At 41.9% G+C, this 18,050-nt stretch overlaps 1 protein-coding gene across 5 annotated transcripts in view; it reads left to right on the top strand.

The window, feature by feature from the left end:
• The window catches only part of pcnt (pericentrin), a 34,187-nt gene that overhangs the window by 832 nt on the left and 15,305 nt on the right, over positions 1–18,050 (top strand). For 3 of the 5 annotated variants that reach the window (XM_041060274.1, XM_041060276.1, XM_041060273.1), the window contains exons 2-34: positions 290–319; positions 2,614–2,790; positions 3,343–3,486; positions 4,155–4,304; positions 4,431–5,359; positions 5,488–5,844; positions 6,132–6,528; positions 6,771–7,181; positions 7,292–7,510; positions 7,731–7,826; positions 7,960–8,103; positions 8,453–8,708; positions 8,991–9,070; positions 9,260–9,557; positions 9,736–9,836; positions 9,964–10,075; positions 10,347–10,473; positions 10,689–10,808; positions 10,902–10,977; positions 11,229–11,333; positions 11,431–11,542; positions 11,644–11,684; positions 11,770–11,904; positions 12,045–12,297; positions 12,426–12,576; positions 12,985–13,438; positions 13,740–13,937; positions 14,025–14,096; positions 14,367–14,471; positions 14,795–14,935; positions 15,631–15,777; positions 17,439–17,599; positions 17,856–18,025. In XM_041060274.1, the coding sequence (XP_040916208.1) occupies positions 290–319; positions 2,614–2,790; positions 3,343–3,486; positions 4,155–4,304; positions 4,431–5,359; positions 5,488–5,844; positions 6,132–6,528; positions 6,771–7,181; positions 7,292–7,510; positions 7,731–7,826; positions 7,960–8,103; positions 8,453–8,708; positions 8,991–9,070; positions 9,260–9,557; positions 9,736–9,836; positions 9,964–10,075; positions 10,347–10,473; positions 10,689–10,808; positions 10,902–10,977; positions 11,229–11,333; positions 11,431–11,542; positions 11,644–11,684; positions 11,770–11,904; positions 12,045–12,297; positions 12,426–12,576; positions 12,985–13,438; positions 13,740–13,937; positions 14,025–14,096; positions 14,367–14,471; positions 14,795–14,935; positions 15,631–15,777; positions 17,439–17,599; positions 17,856–18,025 (6,469 nt within the window). The remainder of the gene's footprint in view (positions 1–289; positions 320–2,613; positions 2,791–3,342; positions 3,487–4,154; positions 4,305–4,430; positions 5,360–5,487; positions 5,845–6,131; positions 6,529–6,770; positions 7,182–7,291; positions 7,511–7,730; positions 7,827–7,959; positions 8,104–8,452; positions 8,709–8,990; positions 9,071–9,259; positions 9,558–9,735; positions 9,837–9,963; positions 10,076–10,346; positions 10,474–10,688; positions 10,809–10,901; positions 10,978–11,228; positions 11,334–11,430; positions 11,543–11,643; positions 11,685–11,769; positions 11,905–12,044; positions 12,298–12,425; positions 12,577–12,984; positions 13,439–13,739; positions 13,938–14,024; positions 14,097–14,366; positions 14,472–14,794; positions 14,936–15,630; positions 15,778–17,438; positions 17,600–17,855; positions 18,026–18,050) is intronic. The other 2 variants (XM_041060277.1, XM_041060275.1) reach the window with 1 other exon arrangement.

Raw genomic sequence — 18,050 nt, 5'->3', positions numbered from 1 at the left:
CATTCTGTGAATATTGTAATTGTCAAATTTGCCAAATTTGAAAAAGCAAGCAGCTGTTTTAACTTCAGTGGAACACCATATTAGTAATGGGCCAATAATCAAGAATGGCCCTGTATGGACAACCAGGCCAAGTAGGTCACATGTTCAGAGTAGCTAATCAAATTGCATCTGTTAGATGTTGTAGTTCAACTCATGGTGGAACTCATTCAAAAGATAAGGGTGGTACATTAATGTGATATATGATACTAAAGAAATAACTCAACCGAACCCTTGGTGTTCCTTATGACAGAAATCCTCCAATATGCCGCGAAACCAGTCGGTAAGTATAGAAACTGGTGACTGGCAGAGACGTTTGTCTTGGGATTGTTGGTTTGTGGACATTATTTATTTGTGATTTCACCCCTCTTGTTTTTTGTTTCTCTTGAGTGGGCAATCAGGGCTTTCCTCTGTTCTTCTGCACTATGATATAATTGCTGTCAACATCTGAGATGTAAGCCCTCTGCTCTTTAAAGAATAAATCACAATATAGATTTTCAATTCTGTAAATCTGAAAGTAAATCAGCATTACCTTCACAGTTTTAAAGTCTGTTAGAGCTGCACACCTTGCATACACTGTCATGCTGGTTACAGGCCATCGGGTGGTGCAGTGAGCCCATGAGATTTGCTAAGGTTAGATATGTTGTGCTTGTATCTTGCATGAATGGTGTTGCTATGGTAATACAGTGCTGTCACTTGCTTATACTGTATTTGATGCATCAAAAAGCTCTGATTTCTTTGCCACATTGAAAGCATGGCATATGTATAAAACTTGCATACAGTCAAGCACAAATGTAAGCAAAAAAATCTGCTCCATTTAGACACAGCAGCATGTGTCTTGGTGCTGACATTGTTGAGAACACAATAACAATGTTCAATCCAGTAACATCTGATTTGGCCACAGTAAGCTCCAGCAAGCTGGTTAGTCTGACTCTCAGTAGTGCAGAAGCGGCCTTGGGCTAAACACAGCTCGCCTGGCTGATGTGTCTTTCTAAAGATGTGATTTATGTTGAGGCGGTGAACAGGGTGATGGAAGGACACATAGGGTGCGGTTTGAGGTAATAATGGGCAAGAAAGCAGATGAATGATGTTAGGTGGGAAGAGATTTAATTGTGCTGGAGCTGAGGGAAATTTTTTTAAAAAAAATAAAAACATTTTTTAACTTGGTTTCAGGAGTCAAATGAGGAAGATGGTTTGGTGGTGGATGCATTGCATGGTGCTAAATGGAAGTACACTGTGCAAATGTGATTTTATGACCAGCCCTGTAATATGCATCAGAATAAACACTGGTACACATACACACACAGTCTTGTCATGCACATGTATGTGACTCATCACACAAAGCAACAAGTAGCTCTCCTGAGGACATGTAATCTGAAATTGAATTGAGCTTGCACACTCTGATGCTCTTCACCACACACAGAGCTCTGTCTCCTCCTCTCCATGTGAGTACATCTCCCAGTCTCCACCCTCTTTCCCTAGTCTAGACACATGCCATCCACTATCCAGAGTTTGTGGATCCCTCTGCTCTGTACGTTGGCTGTGGCAGTGACTTTAAGGATCAAGGGTTGGGTCAAATGTTCTGTTGCCTACATACTGGAAGATCTACAACTGGACAATAGAGCAGCTGACTTGATGAGGAAGAATTGACATATCTGAGCACCAGCAAGAAAGGGAGTCGCTGAGTGATTGTCAGTTATTGATGGAGGGCTTCAAGAGGGTCTCTGTCACAGTGTGATCTGCTGTAATCTGATTTAATCTGCTTAAAGAAGAGGGAGACAGGCTGAGAGAGAGAGAGACAGCGATAAAAAGAGGAGGCGTGTGCTGCAAAGAGAAACGGCCTGAGGTGGATTTGCACCAAATCGGTCCCTCTGGATTTCAAGATAAATATCATGGCTTGTTAGAGGATGGAGTTTTTCACTGTGAATGAACTTCTCAGGTCTCGATTCTTGATATTTTTGTCCTTTCGTCACTTCAGAGAAGACTTTGTGTTGCTTGAAAAACCTCCTGCTTCTCTCTGATCTTGACTTTTCTGTAATCTGAAAAATGAGAAGTGACTGAGATGGATGTGCACAGTTTTTTAAATTTTTATTTGTTTTAACCTTGCTCTGTTTCTGGTCTGCTGAGAGGTTGTCAAATGTGTGTCACTAAAATCTGTATTTCTCATGGGCTTGAAATTGCTATCTGGAGATCTGAGAATATTTAGCTTCATCACCTCATTTTGAACTTGTCAGGTTATGGTGTAGTCTATTTTGGGTGTGAGTTTGGGATTTCTTTTTGCTTCATTGGGCACTGTCTTTTTTGCTGCACAACTCTGACTCATCAAAATAAGGGCTTCCAATCTTTTTTTCATTTCTCAGCAGGATACACATTTATTTATACTTTGCATAATGATAACAGAATTATGTTTTGATTTTTGGAACAACCTAACTTTTTATTTTTTTAAATGAAGATATAAATCTGGACTCTAGTTCTCTCTCACCTTTGACCCCTGAGCTTCACCATGCTGGTAGTGTGGTGGTGCTCAGTGGTCCTGACCTATGTGTCCGTCTACCTCTCGCTGTCCTTCTTGCGCAGCTTGCTAGCTTCAGACAGAAGCGGGCGAAAGGCGACGGTGCGGGGGCGGCGAAAAAGACGCAGAAGAGGAAGGGCCAGGCTGTCTCGCAGAATGACAGCTCAACGAAAGACCACCACATAAAACCAGCCCGTCCATCAGCTGGTGACTCGGAGCTGAACAGCAAGCCCAACCATGAGGTACATCAGTCTTTGCATAGAGCTTATCAGTGATATGTCAGTTATGGAGTTTGTGCAGGAGACTGAAGAGGTCTGATTGGTGTGCAATGTAAGACTATTGTTTTAATTAAATACAGTTATTAATTATATAATCAAATTATTGGTTCGTTTCATCCATAGACTGTTAAAAATTTTCATCACAGAATTTCTTGAACGCATGGCTTCACTCAGGTTTATTTACGGGTCACACTTCCTGACTTCCACAATTTATCTAATTTTGTTTGCTCACTGTATGCTTTAACAAGTGGTCTGTGCCCCCCGCTCGATAAACATACATTAGAGAAATGGGTCACTAACCATCACGTTGCCTGTAGGGCATGTTGTCATAGCAACCTGGCCAGGATTAACTGTGGCACTATTTACTGCCTTTTTAAAGGGAAAGTTCACCCATAGTATCAGCTGTACGTACATATTTGTAGCACATGGATTGCCATGACTTTTTTTTTTTTTTACATTAGTATCAGACAAAGTAGTTAAAATTACACTTAATTCTGAAATGATTTAATCCTTTAGGATCACCAGAACCCAGATAAATCAGAGGTTCAACAGAACCAACGACAGAAGGATCAACCACCTGCCCTTGAGCAAAGCCCATCCCCTGTGGAAGAGTTGAAAGATGAGGAGCTACTCACACTTACAGGCAAAGACCAGCTCAAGGTATGCACAGACAGTGATTTAATGTTTACATAGGATATCAGATTCTTGCATTTTTTTGGAAATAATCACATTTTTCATAGTGCATGTTAAAACATCTGACTAAAACACTGTTTTCTGTGAGGCACAATTATTTGTATGCCATCTAAGTAGTTCCTTTTAGTGTCATTTCAGAATTGCAAGTGATCTTAGGTATGATAAAGAAATCTGACTAGCAAATGGGCAGATGTGTTTAATGTCATGAATGCATAATTATCATTAAAGTCCTAGGCTCTAAATTCACACAGTGGAAACTGGGTCCTTAAATTGATCTTATAAACCAGTGTTAGATGTGTTTGGTCATGCAGATTGATTTGTTGTCATGCTTTGTTTACCCACCAAGACAATGGCAGTCTTGTTATGGTATTGCTGTGTGTATGACTAAAGTTTGTGGATTTCTGTGTCTGTGTCATCACCAGCCCGTGGGTAATGGAACTGTCTTCCGTTCTGGATGGCTGCTTGACTGCACTGATCTAAAAATGCATCATAGTTCATTTGTAATATGAAGGTCTATATGTAGAGGAATGAGGTCAAATAGGGTGTCTGCCCTTTGTCTTAGGAAAGTATATGTATGTATGATTGTGTGTATGTGTATATGCATGTAAAATTGATCCATACCTTCATACTTGCAGCTGTTACAGCAGGCTGTGGAGAAGCGTAATGAAATTATTGCCAGACTCAGCTTGAACCTGCAGGAGGCCTTGGCCAGCAGAGACCAGGTACAACTGGAGGCACAGTCGCTTGCTGGACAGATTCAGGCACTACAGAGGCAGCTCCAACAGGTAAGTGCCATTCAAAGCCAAATCTGTGGCAGGACATCAGGATCATTGGTGCGTAAATATATGCACTTTGCTGTTCATATGCACAACAACTTAAAGTGAATATTCTGTGAATTGTCTTTTATACAGACTGGCGCAGACTTTCTGCGCATCAAAAGTCAGTCAGTGGCTGACGTCCTTAACACTCATCGACAGCAGCCTCAGCATGGCCACTGTTCCCAAGATACGGACCTCAACCATAAGGAGGCACCATCAGAGGGATCAGAAAGTAGAGGACCAAGTGTTGAAGGCTTCAGCACTGACAGTGACACTGAGACCGACACTGTTCTGCACAAACTTAGGGCTGAGCTGGAAGTCGAAAGAGAGAAGAGCCAACGTATATGCGCTGAACTAGCGGAGGAAATGGAGAAACACCATCATGTGCTTTCTTTACTGGAGATGGAGAAGAAAGGCAGGGAAGAGGAGCGAAAAGAAAGGGAGGCACAGCTGCAAGACCTCCAGACCCAGTTGAGCCAAGTCCAGTCCCAGTGCCTTGAGATGCAGCAGTACAAAGAGGAGAAGGAGAAACTAAATAGAGAAGTGCTGGAGCTGAGGAAAAGGCTTCGGGAGGAAGAAGAAGCAGCAGCAGAGAGGAAGTTTAGTGAAGAGGTGGTCACCTCTGCCCTGCGTCTTCAGAGCCTTGAGGAGGAAAGACAGAGGCAGGAAGAAGAGATCCAGAGGCTCAAAGAGGAGCACTGGGAGGAGGTGGAGAGAGTGAGGCAGCTATTGGAGGAGAGGGAGAAAGAACTGAAGTTTAGAGAGGAAGAGGTTATAGGACTCAAAGCTTCTAAGAATCGTCAGAACCAAGCAAAAGCTGGGTTCAGCTGCGATGAAAGTCTTAGTATAGATGAGGCCAATCGGGAAAGTGGACCTGATCAGGACAGTATGAATGTGTCAGTACATGGGGACATTATGATGGACCGATACTTGTCTTCAGCTCCCTTTGCACACGCTCAGTCTTCGTTAGTCAGTGAAAGCTTTGAACACTGCAGTCAACTGGACATCTCTGCAGACCACAGGTTGGAGCACTTTTATTGTAATTTGTCCTTATGTTTTTCGGGGGATCTGTTTCAGTAGGTTTCATCACTTCTGTTTGTTTTCTCTACCAGTTAAATCCCCTAATGTTTCTCTGTGCCTCTCTTCATAGTTTTGAGCTGAACAGTGAAGTGTTGGGAGATGAGCCCCTGTTGTCAATTTCAAGCCGTCTCCTCCAAGAAAACAACAACCTCCACAACATCTCTACCCCCCAGTTCTATGACCCTGTGGCTGATAATTCCAGTCCTCAGTCTCAGTCTCAGTGGCCTCACAACTCCACTTCTGGAGATCTGGAGATGAGTAATCTGTCTGAGCAGCAGCAGTTTGAGGAGACAGACCTGGAGAAAGAACTGCTGAATCAGCAGTGTGGGGAGCTCCGTGATGAGCTGGCTGTCAAGGAAAGGGACCTGAATGTGTTAAGGGACGAAGTTTTCAAGAGTGCTGAAGAGCTGGAGGAGGCCAGGAGCAGGTAAGGAATTTAATTAGGACATGGGGCTATTTAGTTAATGAATTCTGGATCTGTTTTTTTTTTCCATTTTTTTGTATTATAGATGTATTAGTTCCCTGTGCTCAACTTACTTATGCCTGTGCCAAGTTAAATTTTGAGGTCAAATAATTTAAATAATGGGCTTACGTTTATATACTTATTTACAATTATATTTTGTTCCATACAAAGTGAAAGTGATTCTGGCTGGTTACTCAGAAATATTCTCCGATTTGAATCAGCGTAACATTTTAAAACTATTGTGTGTTCAGGTGGGCTCAAGTAACAGAGGAGCTCAGACAGGCTCTCTGGGAACTTGAAGAGGAAAAGGAGAAGAGGAGACTCGTTGAGGAGGAAATGAACTTGAAAACCCATGAACAAGACAACCTGAAGAACAAACTCAGTGCCTTAATGGAAGAAAGAGAAAAAGACAATGCAGTAATGTTGAAGGGAAAGGACGCTGCTGAAACTCTCCTGCTTGTCCCTGATACCTTTTCATCTGAGGAGAGAGATAAACTGGTAGGGGAGCAGGAGAAGGAGGCTGCACTCCTGTCTCATCAAAAACTGCAGGAGCTGCTGGTATCGTCTCTGCAGGAGGTAAAGCAGAGTACAGACTCTGGCAAACAGAGCCCAGAGCTCAGAGATGACAACCAGCTGCAAACACTGCAGGTATACCAACATAATAACTGGGTTTGTTTTCAGAGCTTAATAAAAATGAAAACATGTTAGTCTCTGCACACGTTTTTTCTTTTTTTAGCCCAACTCGATTTGGATGGATGGAAATAGTATTAGGCAACAGCAGTAATGTGTTTGTGCTAAAAGAGGCAGGAGGCAGCGTTAAGAAAAATGAATGTGATGTACAGAAAGCTGAAAGAATTTCCCTTTCTTTCTTTCTCTCTTTCTTTATCAAGGCCCACTGTGACCATCTCATGTCAGAGCTAGAGGAGACAAAAACAAAGCTTGAAGCTGCCTTGTTAAGTCAAAGGACTGTGGAGCTGGATGAAACATTAAGGGAGCTTGAAACAACGCGTGCACAGGTTCTGAATGTCCAAACCGAGGTTGAGAGACTGCAGAAAGAGCTGGAGAAGAGTCACAACAGTCTGGACAGGGCTGAGAAAGAGAAGAATGAACTGCAGTCTCAGATCGGCTGTCTGCAACAAAACCTGGCCAACCTGGAGGAGGCCCAGGCTCAGGCAGTGCAGGAGAGGGAGGAGCACAAGAGAAAAGAAGAGGAGATGGATGAGCAGATTAAAAAAATGGAGCAAGTCCTAGAAGAGGAACTTGAACAGTTTGAGAGCCTGCTAAAAGCCAGGGATGTTGAGGTGAGAAACATGATGTGCCGCTGGTTTATTTTCCTCAGTTTCATGCAAACCAATCTGTTTGAAATACTACTGGCCAAAGATTAACGTGATGTCCAAAATAATTGTTATAGCTGGCTGAAGAGAAGGAGAAATGGGAGGAAGAGAGGCAGGAGAAGGAGAAGAACCTCCTTGATGTGAAGCAACTCATGGAGGAGCAGAAGAGGGAGAGGGAAGAGGAGGTTAAGGCTCTCCTGGAGAAGCAGGTCCTGGCTGTGGAGGAGGTTAGAGAGAGGCTCAAGACATCTCACCAACAGGAGATAAAAGACCTGATGGAGAAACATCAACAAGAGGTGGGGTTTACAAGCTGCGCTAACTTCAAAGACCATCAAGTTTCCAGGTCTATGATGGTGTTCATTTCTAACATTAAATATAAATATTTCATTAATGTTGCTGAAACACATATAAACCTGTAATGGGTCCAGATTCAGTTCGAGTATTTTTCAACATTTCTATTGTTAAAATAAAAAACGGGTATAACCTAGTCTTTCCTTGAAATGTTTATATGCATAGATTGTTGAATTGAACACTCACCTGGAGACAGAACTGCTTAAGCAACAAGCCAGAATGGAGGAAGAACAGAAGAGACAGATCAGCTTAATCAAACAGGTGAGAGATGTGAGATTTCAGTGTAGTGTGTCTTAAAGAAAGTGAAATCCTCATTCTTTTTTGTCTTTTTGCAGACTTGTGCCATTTTTTGTAATTTTCAGCTTCTTGTGTCCCTCCTTCTGTCTCCCCCCAGGTGACTGAACGTGAGCATGAGAGGGTGCTGTCAGAGCTGACTGTCAGACACAGTGAGGAGCTTAGTCAACTGCAGACAGAGCTGTCCCTGGAGCTGAGGGAGAGCATGGAGGCTGCCCACCAGGCTGAACTGCAGCAGTTACAGGTATACCATAGGCGCACACCTTCACAGTGTAACAACTTAAGCCACAGCATGCTGCACAGTAAGACTTGTATCTGTCTCCTCAGATTTCTTTTCCTCCCTTACGTAACCATTTCATAGTCAGTGAAGTTTTGTGGTCTTAGTATTCATTAATACTGGTTTTTGACATTGCAGATTTTGAAATTTAATCTTATTCTACTCTGCACATAAATTGCCATGGAGGAAATAGTGTCAGCTAAATTCTTAAAATTTAAATGTAACACAAAGCCCTCTCTTTCCCCCGCACATGCAGTGACTATCAGACTCAGGAAAAGCTAATGCAAATCATACCTTATGCTTTTATTTCCTTTAGGCCCAAAAGACCCTTGAGCTTGAAGCCTTGCGTCTGAGCCTGACCAACATCCACGTGTCCCAGCTGGAGTGCTCAAAGGTAAACCTGCAGCAGGAGCAGGAGTCTGCTCTCACCAAGGCCCAGGACTCCCTGAGGGAGACATTCAGTCAGGAGAGTGCATACCTGCAGGCCAGGCATCAGTTAGAACTGGACCAGCTCAGACAGCAGAACCAGGAGCAGGTGGAGAGATTGCATGAGCTCCACCAACAAGACATGGGTGAGTCCAGACTAGAGTACATTTCAGTCAGTGTTATTTTTCATTTTTGCCTTTAGGTGCACTCAACTTGTGCACCATTATGGATGTGGATGAGTCACCCTTATTCTTTAGAGGCTCGTTGTGTAAAAAGGAGAGCACAATGGCAGATATAACCTTCAAATCCTTTGACGTGGGTGAATTCATTGTGTGTGTGTGTGTGTGTGTGTGTGTGTGTGTGTGTGTGTGTGTGTGTGTGTGTGTGTGTGTGTGTGTGTGTGTGTGTGTGTGTGTGTGTGTGTTCAGATGAGTTGAAGCAGCAGTGGGAGACTCGTGTTACTCAGGAGAGAGCCTCCATGGAGGAAAAGCAGGCCAAAGAAATACAGGTCAAACTTTATAAAAAATCCTCATACCAATATTGCATTTGATCACCATTATTCTGTGTTTTAATAGACTTTAATAGAATTGAAGAAGTTTAAAAATTTAAACCTTTTTTCATATTTTATCAGGCTTTTATTTCCTTTGAATTAAATATTTGAGATTATCATGCTGTTTTTTTTTTTTTTCTTTTTTAGGCTCTAAGGTTGCAGTGGGAGAAAGAGGCTGCGAGCGCCCAGTCAAACCTCCAGACATCTCTCTCAGAGAACCAGAACAGCTTCGCTGCCACTCGGACAGAACTTGTCAGTGCCCAGGCCTCCCTCGCCCAGACCAACAAAGCTTTATCTGAAGCTCAGGCAGATCTGTCACAGACCCAGTCAGAGCTACAGGAGTCACTGGCCAGGCTGAAGGAACTCCAGACCTCCAGTAAGGAGGAAAACCAAAAACTAGAGGAGGAGCTGAAACAAGCCTGGGTTGACAGAGATGCTGCTGCAAGTGGGTCGCATCCTAAGGCTGTGGAATCCTCTAAACTTATAATTTTAATAATAGTGCTAATAGAGGAGAAATAATTTCTAAATTTTACTCTGCTTAAGTTTTGCATGCTATGTATTTTGTGATCTAATTTACAAAAATTGTTAGTGCTCATGCTTCCTGTGTTGTGAATGCTGATCAGGTTCCCTGGAGGAATTGGTTTCTAGTCATAAGGCACTGCTGCAGGAGAAAGAGCAGCAAGCACTACACCTAGAGGAGAGAGAGAAGCAACTACAGCAGCAGGTAAGTTCACTGGAACACATGAACATTTAGTCAAATGTCATTTATTTCTCATTTCAATTCACAGACCCTTAAAGTATTATCATTTATATTTGAATGTATTTTTTATTACATTTCCTCTGTAAAACAGGTTTTACGACTCCAGGAGGAAAAGACTTTGTTGAAAGAGAGCTCAGAACAGGAAGTAGGTCAGCTGTGGACCCAACTGGAGAGCATGAGGACGAGTCGTCAAGAGTTGGGAGGTGAGATTGATGAACCGGCCTGACATCTGCTCAGTAACACTTTATTGTCATGTACTGTAGTTACTTCAAGACTCACCTTTAACATATCAAAACGTCCTGAGTGCAAAGTGTAGAAGACACGTTGCTTTATTAAAAATGGCTGTTTGATTTGACATGATTCATAGAGGAAGGGGAAGCTCGAATAACTTTACTCTCAGACATCAGTTACATTCATGTGTGACCATTTACTGTGTTCTTTTGTTCTGCCTTTGTCTACCTTATTGTCTCACAGAGCTAAAGGAGCAGCTGCTCGCCCGCTCATCTCGTGTTGATGACATCGAACGCCTGAAGACAGAGTTTAATGAACAAAAACGAGAAATCAAAGAGCAGAATGAGGCTGAGCTGGAAAGCCTGAGGAGGTATGTGAGCACTCACAGTATTGATGCATTCATTGTTACTGAGGTCTTTAGCCTAAGCTTTGAAATGATATTCAAACTCACAGACATGGTTTGTATAGCATGCCATGTATCGGTTACAGTTTACAAGATTGTCAGTTATCTGTCAGTTTTCCTATTTTGTTTCCTTTCACTGACCCCAGTCAAATTACACATGCTTTACCATCATCCTCCTTTAGGTATTTTGAGCAGCGGTTGCGAGCAACAGAAGAGAGCTACAGAGAGGAAATTGTTCTGCTCCAGTTAAGGCTGGTAGAAGGAGCTTTAGAGGAATCTGTTCTTAAAACCACAAATGATAGGTATGCCAATATGTCTCTATCCAACCCGTATACCTTAATTGCAATATAACATAAAGTTCATTGAATAACATTGGTGCCTTTGGTCTGTGTCAGTTCCATTTCTCAAGATGAAGCTGAAGAGGAGAAAGATGTTCTTCCTGATACCAGTCTCACACTTGAGAAACACAAGGTAGGGGTGCTCACATACCTGAGCAAAGTATTAACACAAGATGTTTTATCAACAGTTAATATGCTTTAACAATTAACAATCTTCTTTTGCCAGATAAACATCTTTGTGTAGAGCAATTTGAAGTGTCCAAGTTGTTTAGCAAAATTTTGAACATGCCTCCAGCTCATTTTTCACAGTGCATATTTTAGCAGCATTACTTGTATGATTGTCATTGCACTGTATTTTAAGGTATTACTTTTTGTCTCATCCAGGAATTGCTTGACAGTTTGGGCCTTCAGCTGGAGGAGAAACACTCAGTGGAGCTTGCCAACCTGCGATCCTCCTTGTCTCTTTCCTTTGAGGAAGAGGTGCAGCAGGTCAGACGTAAACTCAGTCCTTCAGTATTTAATACCTCGGTCTTCTGTTCTTGGAACACAGCATCCTTACTCTCTCACGTATTATTGAATGTGTTAGGTGCGCTCAAATCTCACAGACCGTTACTATGAAGAGCTACAGGAGATGAAGACTCGTCATTCCCTGGAGCTAGAGCAACTCAAAGCCAAACTTTCTGACAGTCACTTACAAGGTACTTCACACATACACTAGTATGGAATAAAAACATTTGCAGTTATGATGTGAGGTAATGCTAAAGTTGGAAAAAAAACCTTTTTAATATCTTTGTCGTAGAGCTTACCAGAGTCCGTTTGGATGCTGCAAAGCGGGTTGAGGTGAGAAAAGACAGATAAACTATACAGCAAATCACACACTGAGTTTAGGGTTACAGTTAGTAAAAGTTTTGGGGATTTTAATTAGGTGGAGGTCGAACAGAGGCTGTGGTGTCACGCTGAGGAGCTGCAGACAAGGATGACCATCATCCACACCCTGGAGAACAGACTGGCTGCCTTGAATGAACAGCATGAAGCAGAAATACAGAAGAACACACAAAAGGTACACACATGTAATGCATATTGCAAAGGTATCCTACTCACTAAAGATATGGAGTGGAATATACTGATTGTTATACAGAAACACATTTAATAATACAATATAGGAATCCCAAACCATGCTACCCAATATGTTCTCTCCAGCTCCTACAGTTGAAACAGGAGTTTGCTGGGGAGCTCATTTGTCTTGAGGAAGCCCTGAAACAAGAGAGGGAACATGTGCAGGATAAGATGAAGAGGCTGAGAGAAGAGCTCCAAGAGAAACATGAAGCTGAGATATCTGTCCTTAAGTCAGATCTTAGGGAGACTGAGAAGGAGAGGACGGGCCTTGAAAAAGCACTTAATGAGGAGAAGGAGAAGTTAAAGTCTCTACATGCTGCGCTGGACAACGATGAGAGTAAGACTATGTTTGAAAGAATCGCATGGGTTGTCAGTAGAATGTCAGTGAATTATAGCTTCCAGTTTTGAAAATTGAGTAAATTAGTGGCTCTCGATTAGTTTATAACATGTTGCATTTGTTTTTAGGTCCACAGGTCCTGATAGTGAGGCAGAGACTGGAGGCCCAGTATAACATTGAGCTGCAAAGGGCAAAGAGCTGCATGGAAACAGAAATCAAGGAGCTTACTTCTCTCCTCAAGGAACAGAGTGAAGAACAGCTACGTCAAGATCAAAAGAGGTGAGATCTGTCTGAGATTAGGATCCTAAAGTCTTGATTGCAGCTGGAGGTCAAGGGATTTGTTAAGGGTTTGTCCCTGCAACCCAGAGTCACCCCGCCCAACACAATAGAACAGACCTATGGATGGCTAATTAGGGCTGCAGCTACTGATTAGTTGCATTATTGATTTAATGTATTTACCTAAAATAAATTCTTCTCTATTACATGAAATTTAAGGCTAAGTAGTGAAAATTCCACAAACTGATTAACTGATGAAATTATTCTAGATTCATTTTCTTTTGAGTGACTAATTAATTCAGCAGGATAGGAAATAATAACAAGAATGGACAGTCACTTTTAAAGTTTGTTGACTCTTGGAAATCTTTTGTTTGTAATGATCACGGGTACTGTTTTTGTCTGTGTGTTCAGGTTCCAAGAGGAAAAAGCAGTGTTGGAGCAGCGTTTGGTCCAGGAATATGAAATATCTCTGGCAGAGCTAAAGAAGAACCATCAAACTGAGCTGGAACATCAAAGAGCAACACTACTGAACAAACACTCCCAAGAAATGGACACGCTCAATGCCAAACACAAAGCACAGCTAGATTCACTCAGTGCCAGTCACAGGGATCAGCTTTCAGCTATGGCCGTTGACCTTAAATCCAAACACAACGCTGAGATTGTTGCCTTGGAAGCAGCCCTCAATTCCAAACGAAAGGCAGACCTAGACAGTTTGGAGGCCGTGTTTCAGGAGACCAATCAGGCTCAGCTGGAGGCTTTAGAAGCTGAGTTAACTCGCAAACACCAGGAAGACAGGGATGAATTGGAAAAGAGGATGCTGGGTAATATGGATACTTTGGAGGCCACATACCTGAAGGAAGTGCAAGTAAGAAGACGCAGAAGAAGTCTTTTATTTGTGAAAGTTTTACATATCTTCTTAAGAATTAATATCTCTGTTTATAAGTAATGAATAACACAAGGCCATATCGTCCCTAATGGGGTTCTATCATACTTACTTTACATACCAGTATGATTGAGAAAAATCTATTAAACTGTACTAAATGGTATTAAACATGTTTAAACAAGTCTTAAATTTAACTTGGAGAACCCTGTGTAAACCCCAGACTGTCTTTCTGAGTTTGAAAAGCATTGAAGTACTTACAATGCTATTGTATCTTTAACCTCAGACACTGCGTGATGAAATGGTGCAGCTTGAAGAGAAGCACCGTCAAGATCTGAATTGCCAGAGGTCAGAGCACAGGCAGATAATGGAGCGCCATGCCGCAGAACAGATGTCCATTAAGGACGAACTGAGGAAAGAACTGGCTCAGGTGCACATGGAGAAGTTTAGTGCCATGGCAGCAGAGATCAGCCACGTTCACAAGGTGAGAAATGAAAATGAGTGGTTAATTTCTGGAATCCAGTTAATCAATTTTTTTGATTTTTGATTTTTTGATTATTTGTTCTTACAGACTGAGCTGGCTGTTCAAAAAGAGGCCTTAGATACTGAACACTGCAAAGCCCTGGAGACTCTTAAGAAGCAGGTACTTAACCAGTCATCCCTACATTACTTTGGTTTCCTAATCTCTTAAAAAGCCCAAAGTGTTTTCTCTTGAGGACACTGGTTATAATGTGCTTATAATGTGGGTGTATATAATTGCACAACATAGTAGTTTGAAATCTACTTGCTAACGTTAACTAAAATATTGATGCCCCCCCTAAAAATCCTTGAGAGTCTACTGAAATTTTTGTCCTGCTTTCCCAGATTTATGTTGTTTTAATTTACAGCAAGAGTTTTTTCCTGTATATCTCAGGTTTTAGAGCTTGAGCAGCAGCACAGCACTGCTCTCCAGGAGCTCTCACAAACCTACAGTGCTGAGAAAGAGCAACTCGTCAAACAGCACCAACTCCAGCTACAGGTATGTGTGATGCATGATAGAGCATCACATGGCCTCTCTTTCTCTATCGCTGCATGTGTGTGTGTGTCTTACAGAGTGAGTGAACATCCCAACCTCTACCCAGCCGGTTGTTTTTAATGGTTGTCACTACAGTTCTTGTCTCTGTTGCTCTTACAGCCCATTAGAGCAGGGATTACACAGAGTCATTGTTCATCCTTTATAATGGTGTATTTGTGTGTAGAGACACAGAGTATTTATATGGATTTCTTTCTGAGAAGCACTTTGAATGTGAGCATTTGAGCAGCAGTGTATTCTGGTATTAAACGTAACGTGTTCTGCTGTAGGAACTGAGGGGTATCTCTGCACGGGAATTGGAAGCATGTCGCAGGGAGCTTGAAGAGGAGTCGTCAAGGCAACGTCAGCACTTCCTAGAAGAGGCGGAGCTCCTCAAAGTCCAATCAGAGGATAGGATTAATCAACTCAAGGTAAAGAGTTGATCCTTGGGAGAGATGGGAAAAAGATGAGAGTATGGACAGTTTTGTGGTGTTACGATCTTTGAAATGAAACGCCTTTTAGGCAGCATATAATCAGTTCTTGTGGAAAAACATCACAATTTTTCCAAATTCATTTTATTTTAACTTGTATATGTAATTGACTCTGAGTTCTAGTTTGCAACATCATTATGTAATATCTCTGGATTATTGAGATCTGCAGTGTTTATGTTGTGGCAGTGCCCCCTCTAAGCTCCAGCTGTACCAGTTCACTACTAGGGATAGTCCTTTCTCTTGGACTCTGTCCCACTGGAGCTTTATTCAGTTCACCATCATATACTGAATGTGGAAGCGTTCTTGTCGGTCTCTCTCTCTCTCTCCGTTCTCTGAATTTGTGTGCTGCTGGGTCACGCATGTGTTTGTGTTGCTGCCATCTGAACAGTGGCTAAAAGGGATGGATCTAAGCTTTTTATCCTCTGATGCAGATGGTTTTAAGGCTGAAGGTACTTTTTTTTCTGACATTTAGTATTTGACCATCTGAAATGTGAAGCCAGTAGTCAGCTATAAGCCAGTGAGACATGGCCAGAAATCCTTTGGAGCTGGAAGACATAATAAACCTACAGCGTAATGCAACTTTTTAAAATCTGCACCTTTTAATTCATGAGCCCACATCACTGCTTTCTTTGAAGACGGAGTTTGAAGAGCAGAAGGAGGCGGAACTTAAAGACCTGAGGCGAAGCTTCACATGTGAACAGGAGAAGAAGGAGCAGAGCTACACAAGCAAAATGAGCCAACTTACCGCCCAGCTGCAGCAGCTTGATGCTGTGGTGGCCCAGGTACTGGATACACACTTGCATAATGTAAAATCATTGCCCAGTCTTGTGTTTTCACAGATTTTGTATTGTTATGCTCTTAATATAAGTGTCGTTTTGCTAGAGGCAAGACAAGACAGGCCTGAGAAAAAATGAGAAAATAGTGAACATTAGTAGAAAACAGAAGATCTGGGAATTAAGAGTGAGAGAACAATATTGGTTCTCAAATATGGCATTCATAGGCTAGATTTTTACTGTTCCCATCAGGTTAGATAACATATTGTTAAAGACATCATATCAATGACTCACCATTTTAATCTGGTGTGAGTATGTTTGTGTGTTGTGCGTTCATGCTCTTGTCGTTTAAGCGGACAGTAGAGCTGAAACGATTAGCGGACATTTTTCAAGCATAAATTCCTTAATTCTAGTTTCTCAGAGTGGAGATTAGTGGCTTTTGGATAGTAAACTTAATATCTTTGGATTTTGGACTGCTGGTCAAACAAAACAAGACATTTGAAGACATTAATTTGGGCTGGTCTGCTCATTAATATATGCACATTTGTTTGCTTTTGTCACTTTTTATTTGTCTTGTTGAAAGCCGTTGGAGCAAAGCCTGGCTGGTTTGGTTTGTTGTGGAGCTTTGAAGCTTTTGGAGGAAATTTGCATTAATTTGTTGTAGTTTGTTGTTGTGGAGATTTGAAGCATAATGGAACGTTTTTGTCAATCATTTACTTTGTCGCCTTGGTTACTACCAAGGTATCTCTATATTCTCCAAAGCCTATGCTTATTTTTAAATTTTTTTTTTGACTCACTTCATGAATGTCTAATTTCTCCAGTCCCATGCCCTTCTTCTACATATACTAATTCAGTAAATCCATAATATATGTTGTTCTAATTAGCATAAATGTGCCTAATGTCTGTATATATTTGTTTCCATGGCACCTGCCCCGCTTGGCTTTTTATAGTGAGATATTAACACACACACACACACACACCCCTTGAGGTTAGCAAAGAGAAGCTTAAGGGAGTTTGGGAGGGTGCTGTTGTCATGGCAACACCATTGTTTTGTTGAGGCAGGTGGCTGCATGAGAGGTGTTTGATGGGAGGGAGAGGGAAAAAGAGAGGGAAGACATGGTGAAACGAGGAGAGAATGGAGTGCGTGAGTAAGGAAAGGTAAGAAAAATTAGCACAGCTCTGGAAGAAAACTCGGCAGAGAGGAAGTGCAGCCGTTCATCCAGAAGTTGGCTTTTCTCACTCCTGCACTAACTTGGAGCTTAAGCAAAGTAATCTGCCAAGGATTCCTGATAGTTTGGTTTAGTGGTACTTGATGGTTTTGGATTGTCATCTCTGGATAAAATGGATTTCTCTGACTGACTGTTAACATCTGGTTTTGACTCCCAGTGGTTTCTTGCAGAACATACCTTCTGCTTTTGTCATGCCCTTGGCTCTGCTGCGATGTTGTTGACCATGTGGTTTTGTTATTTCTGTTGTTACTAAGAATCTTGAGGTTGTCTTTTGATCCTTTTGCCATGTGTTTTTTCAGTCTGTTACTTTTTTCCTTTCTGGGATTCAGTTGCACACATTGTGCTTTTTTTTTAATTTATTTTTTACGCACTTTTTTTTTTAACAAGTCATAGGTTAGTGTTGGTAGAATTAACAAGCTGTATGTGCCTTCATCTTTCCAGCTGCGAGCAGAGGTTGGCTGTCTGCAGGGAGAGTTAGAGGGGAAGCGTGCAGAGATGGAGACACTGGACACCCTCCTCCAACGAAGGGAACGGGAAAGTCAGGAAGGAGGCAACCTTCTAAAAATGCTCACTGATGACTTGCAGACTGCCAAAGAGGAAAGGTACATGATGTTCTTTGCGTGTTTTGTTGTATGTTGTGTGGATTGTTTTGTATGTATACCAGTTGTAGCTAGATGAGTTTTACACTTTGAGATGTGTCTCTGGGGGGAAAAACACAAGCTTTCAGTTCATACTGGTTAATTTTATCTGGTGACTTACCTGGAATATTTGAAACACTTGCCAGTATATAAAATGGAGCAAAGATCTAATCGCACAACATGGTCATGTTTGCCTGATGTGTCATTTTTGTTCTTCCAGATGTAAACTGCACAAGGCCAATGAAAAGCTGAGTAAGGTGCTTATTGAGATGGTTCGCAGCACCGTTGCAACAGAAGAGCTCATTGGCCAAAAGATTAGTGCCAGAACCAAAACATCTCAGCAGGCAACTCATCAGAGGAGCTCAGGGATCAAAGATGCACAAGAGTCAGGTCGGTTAACGTGTGATTCATTCTG

The sequence above is a fragment of the Toxotes jaculatrix genome, chromosome 17, assembly GCF_017976425.1.
Source record: "Toxotes jaculatrix isolate fToxJac2 chromosome 17, fToxJac2.pri, whole genome shotgun sequence".
Lineage (NCBI taxonomy): Eukaryota > Metazoa > Chordata > Actinopteri > Toxotidae > Toxotes > Toxotes jaculatrix.
The sequence above is the reverse complement of the archived record's forward strand: the minus strand, read 5'-3'. Positions and strand labels throughout refer to the sequence as shown.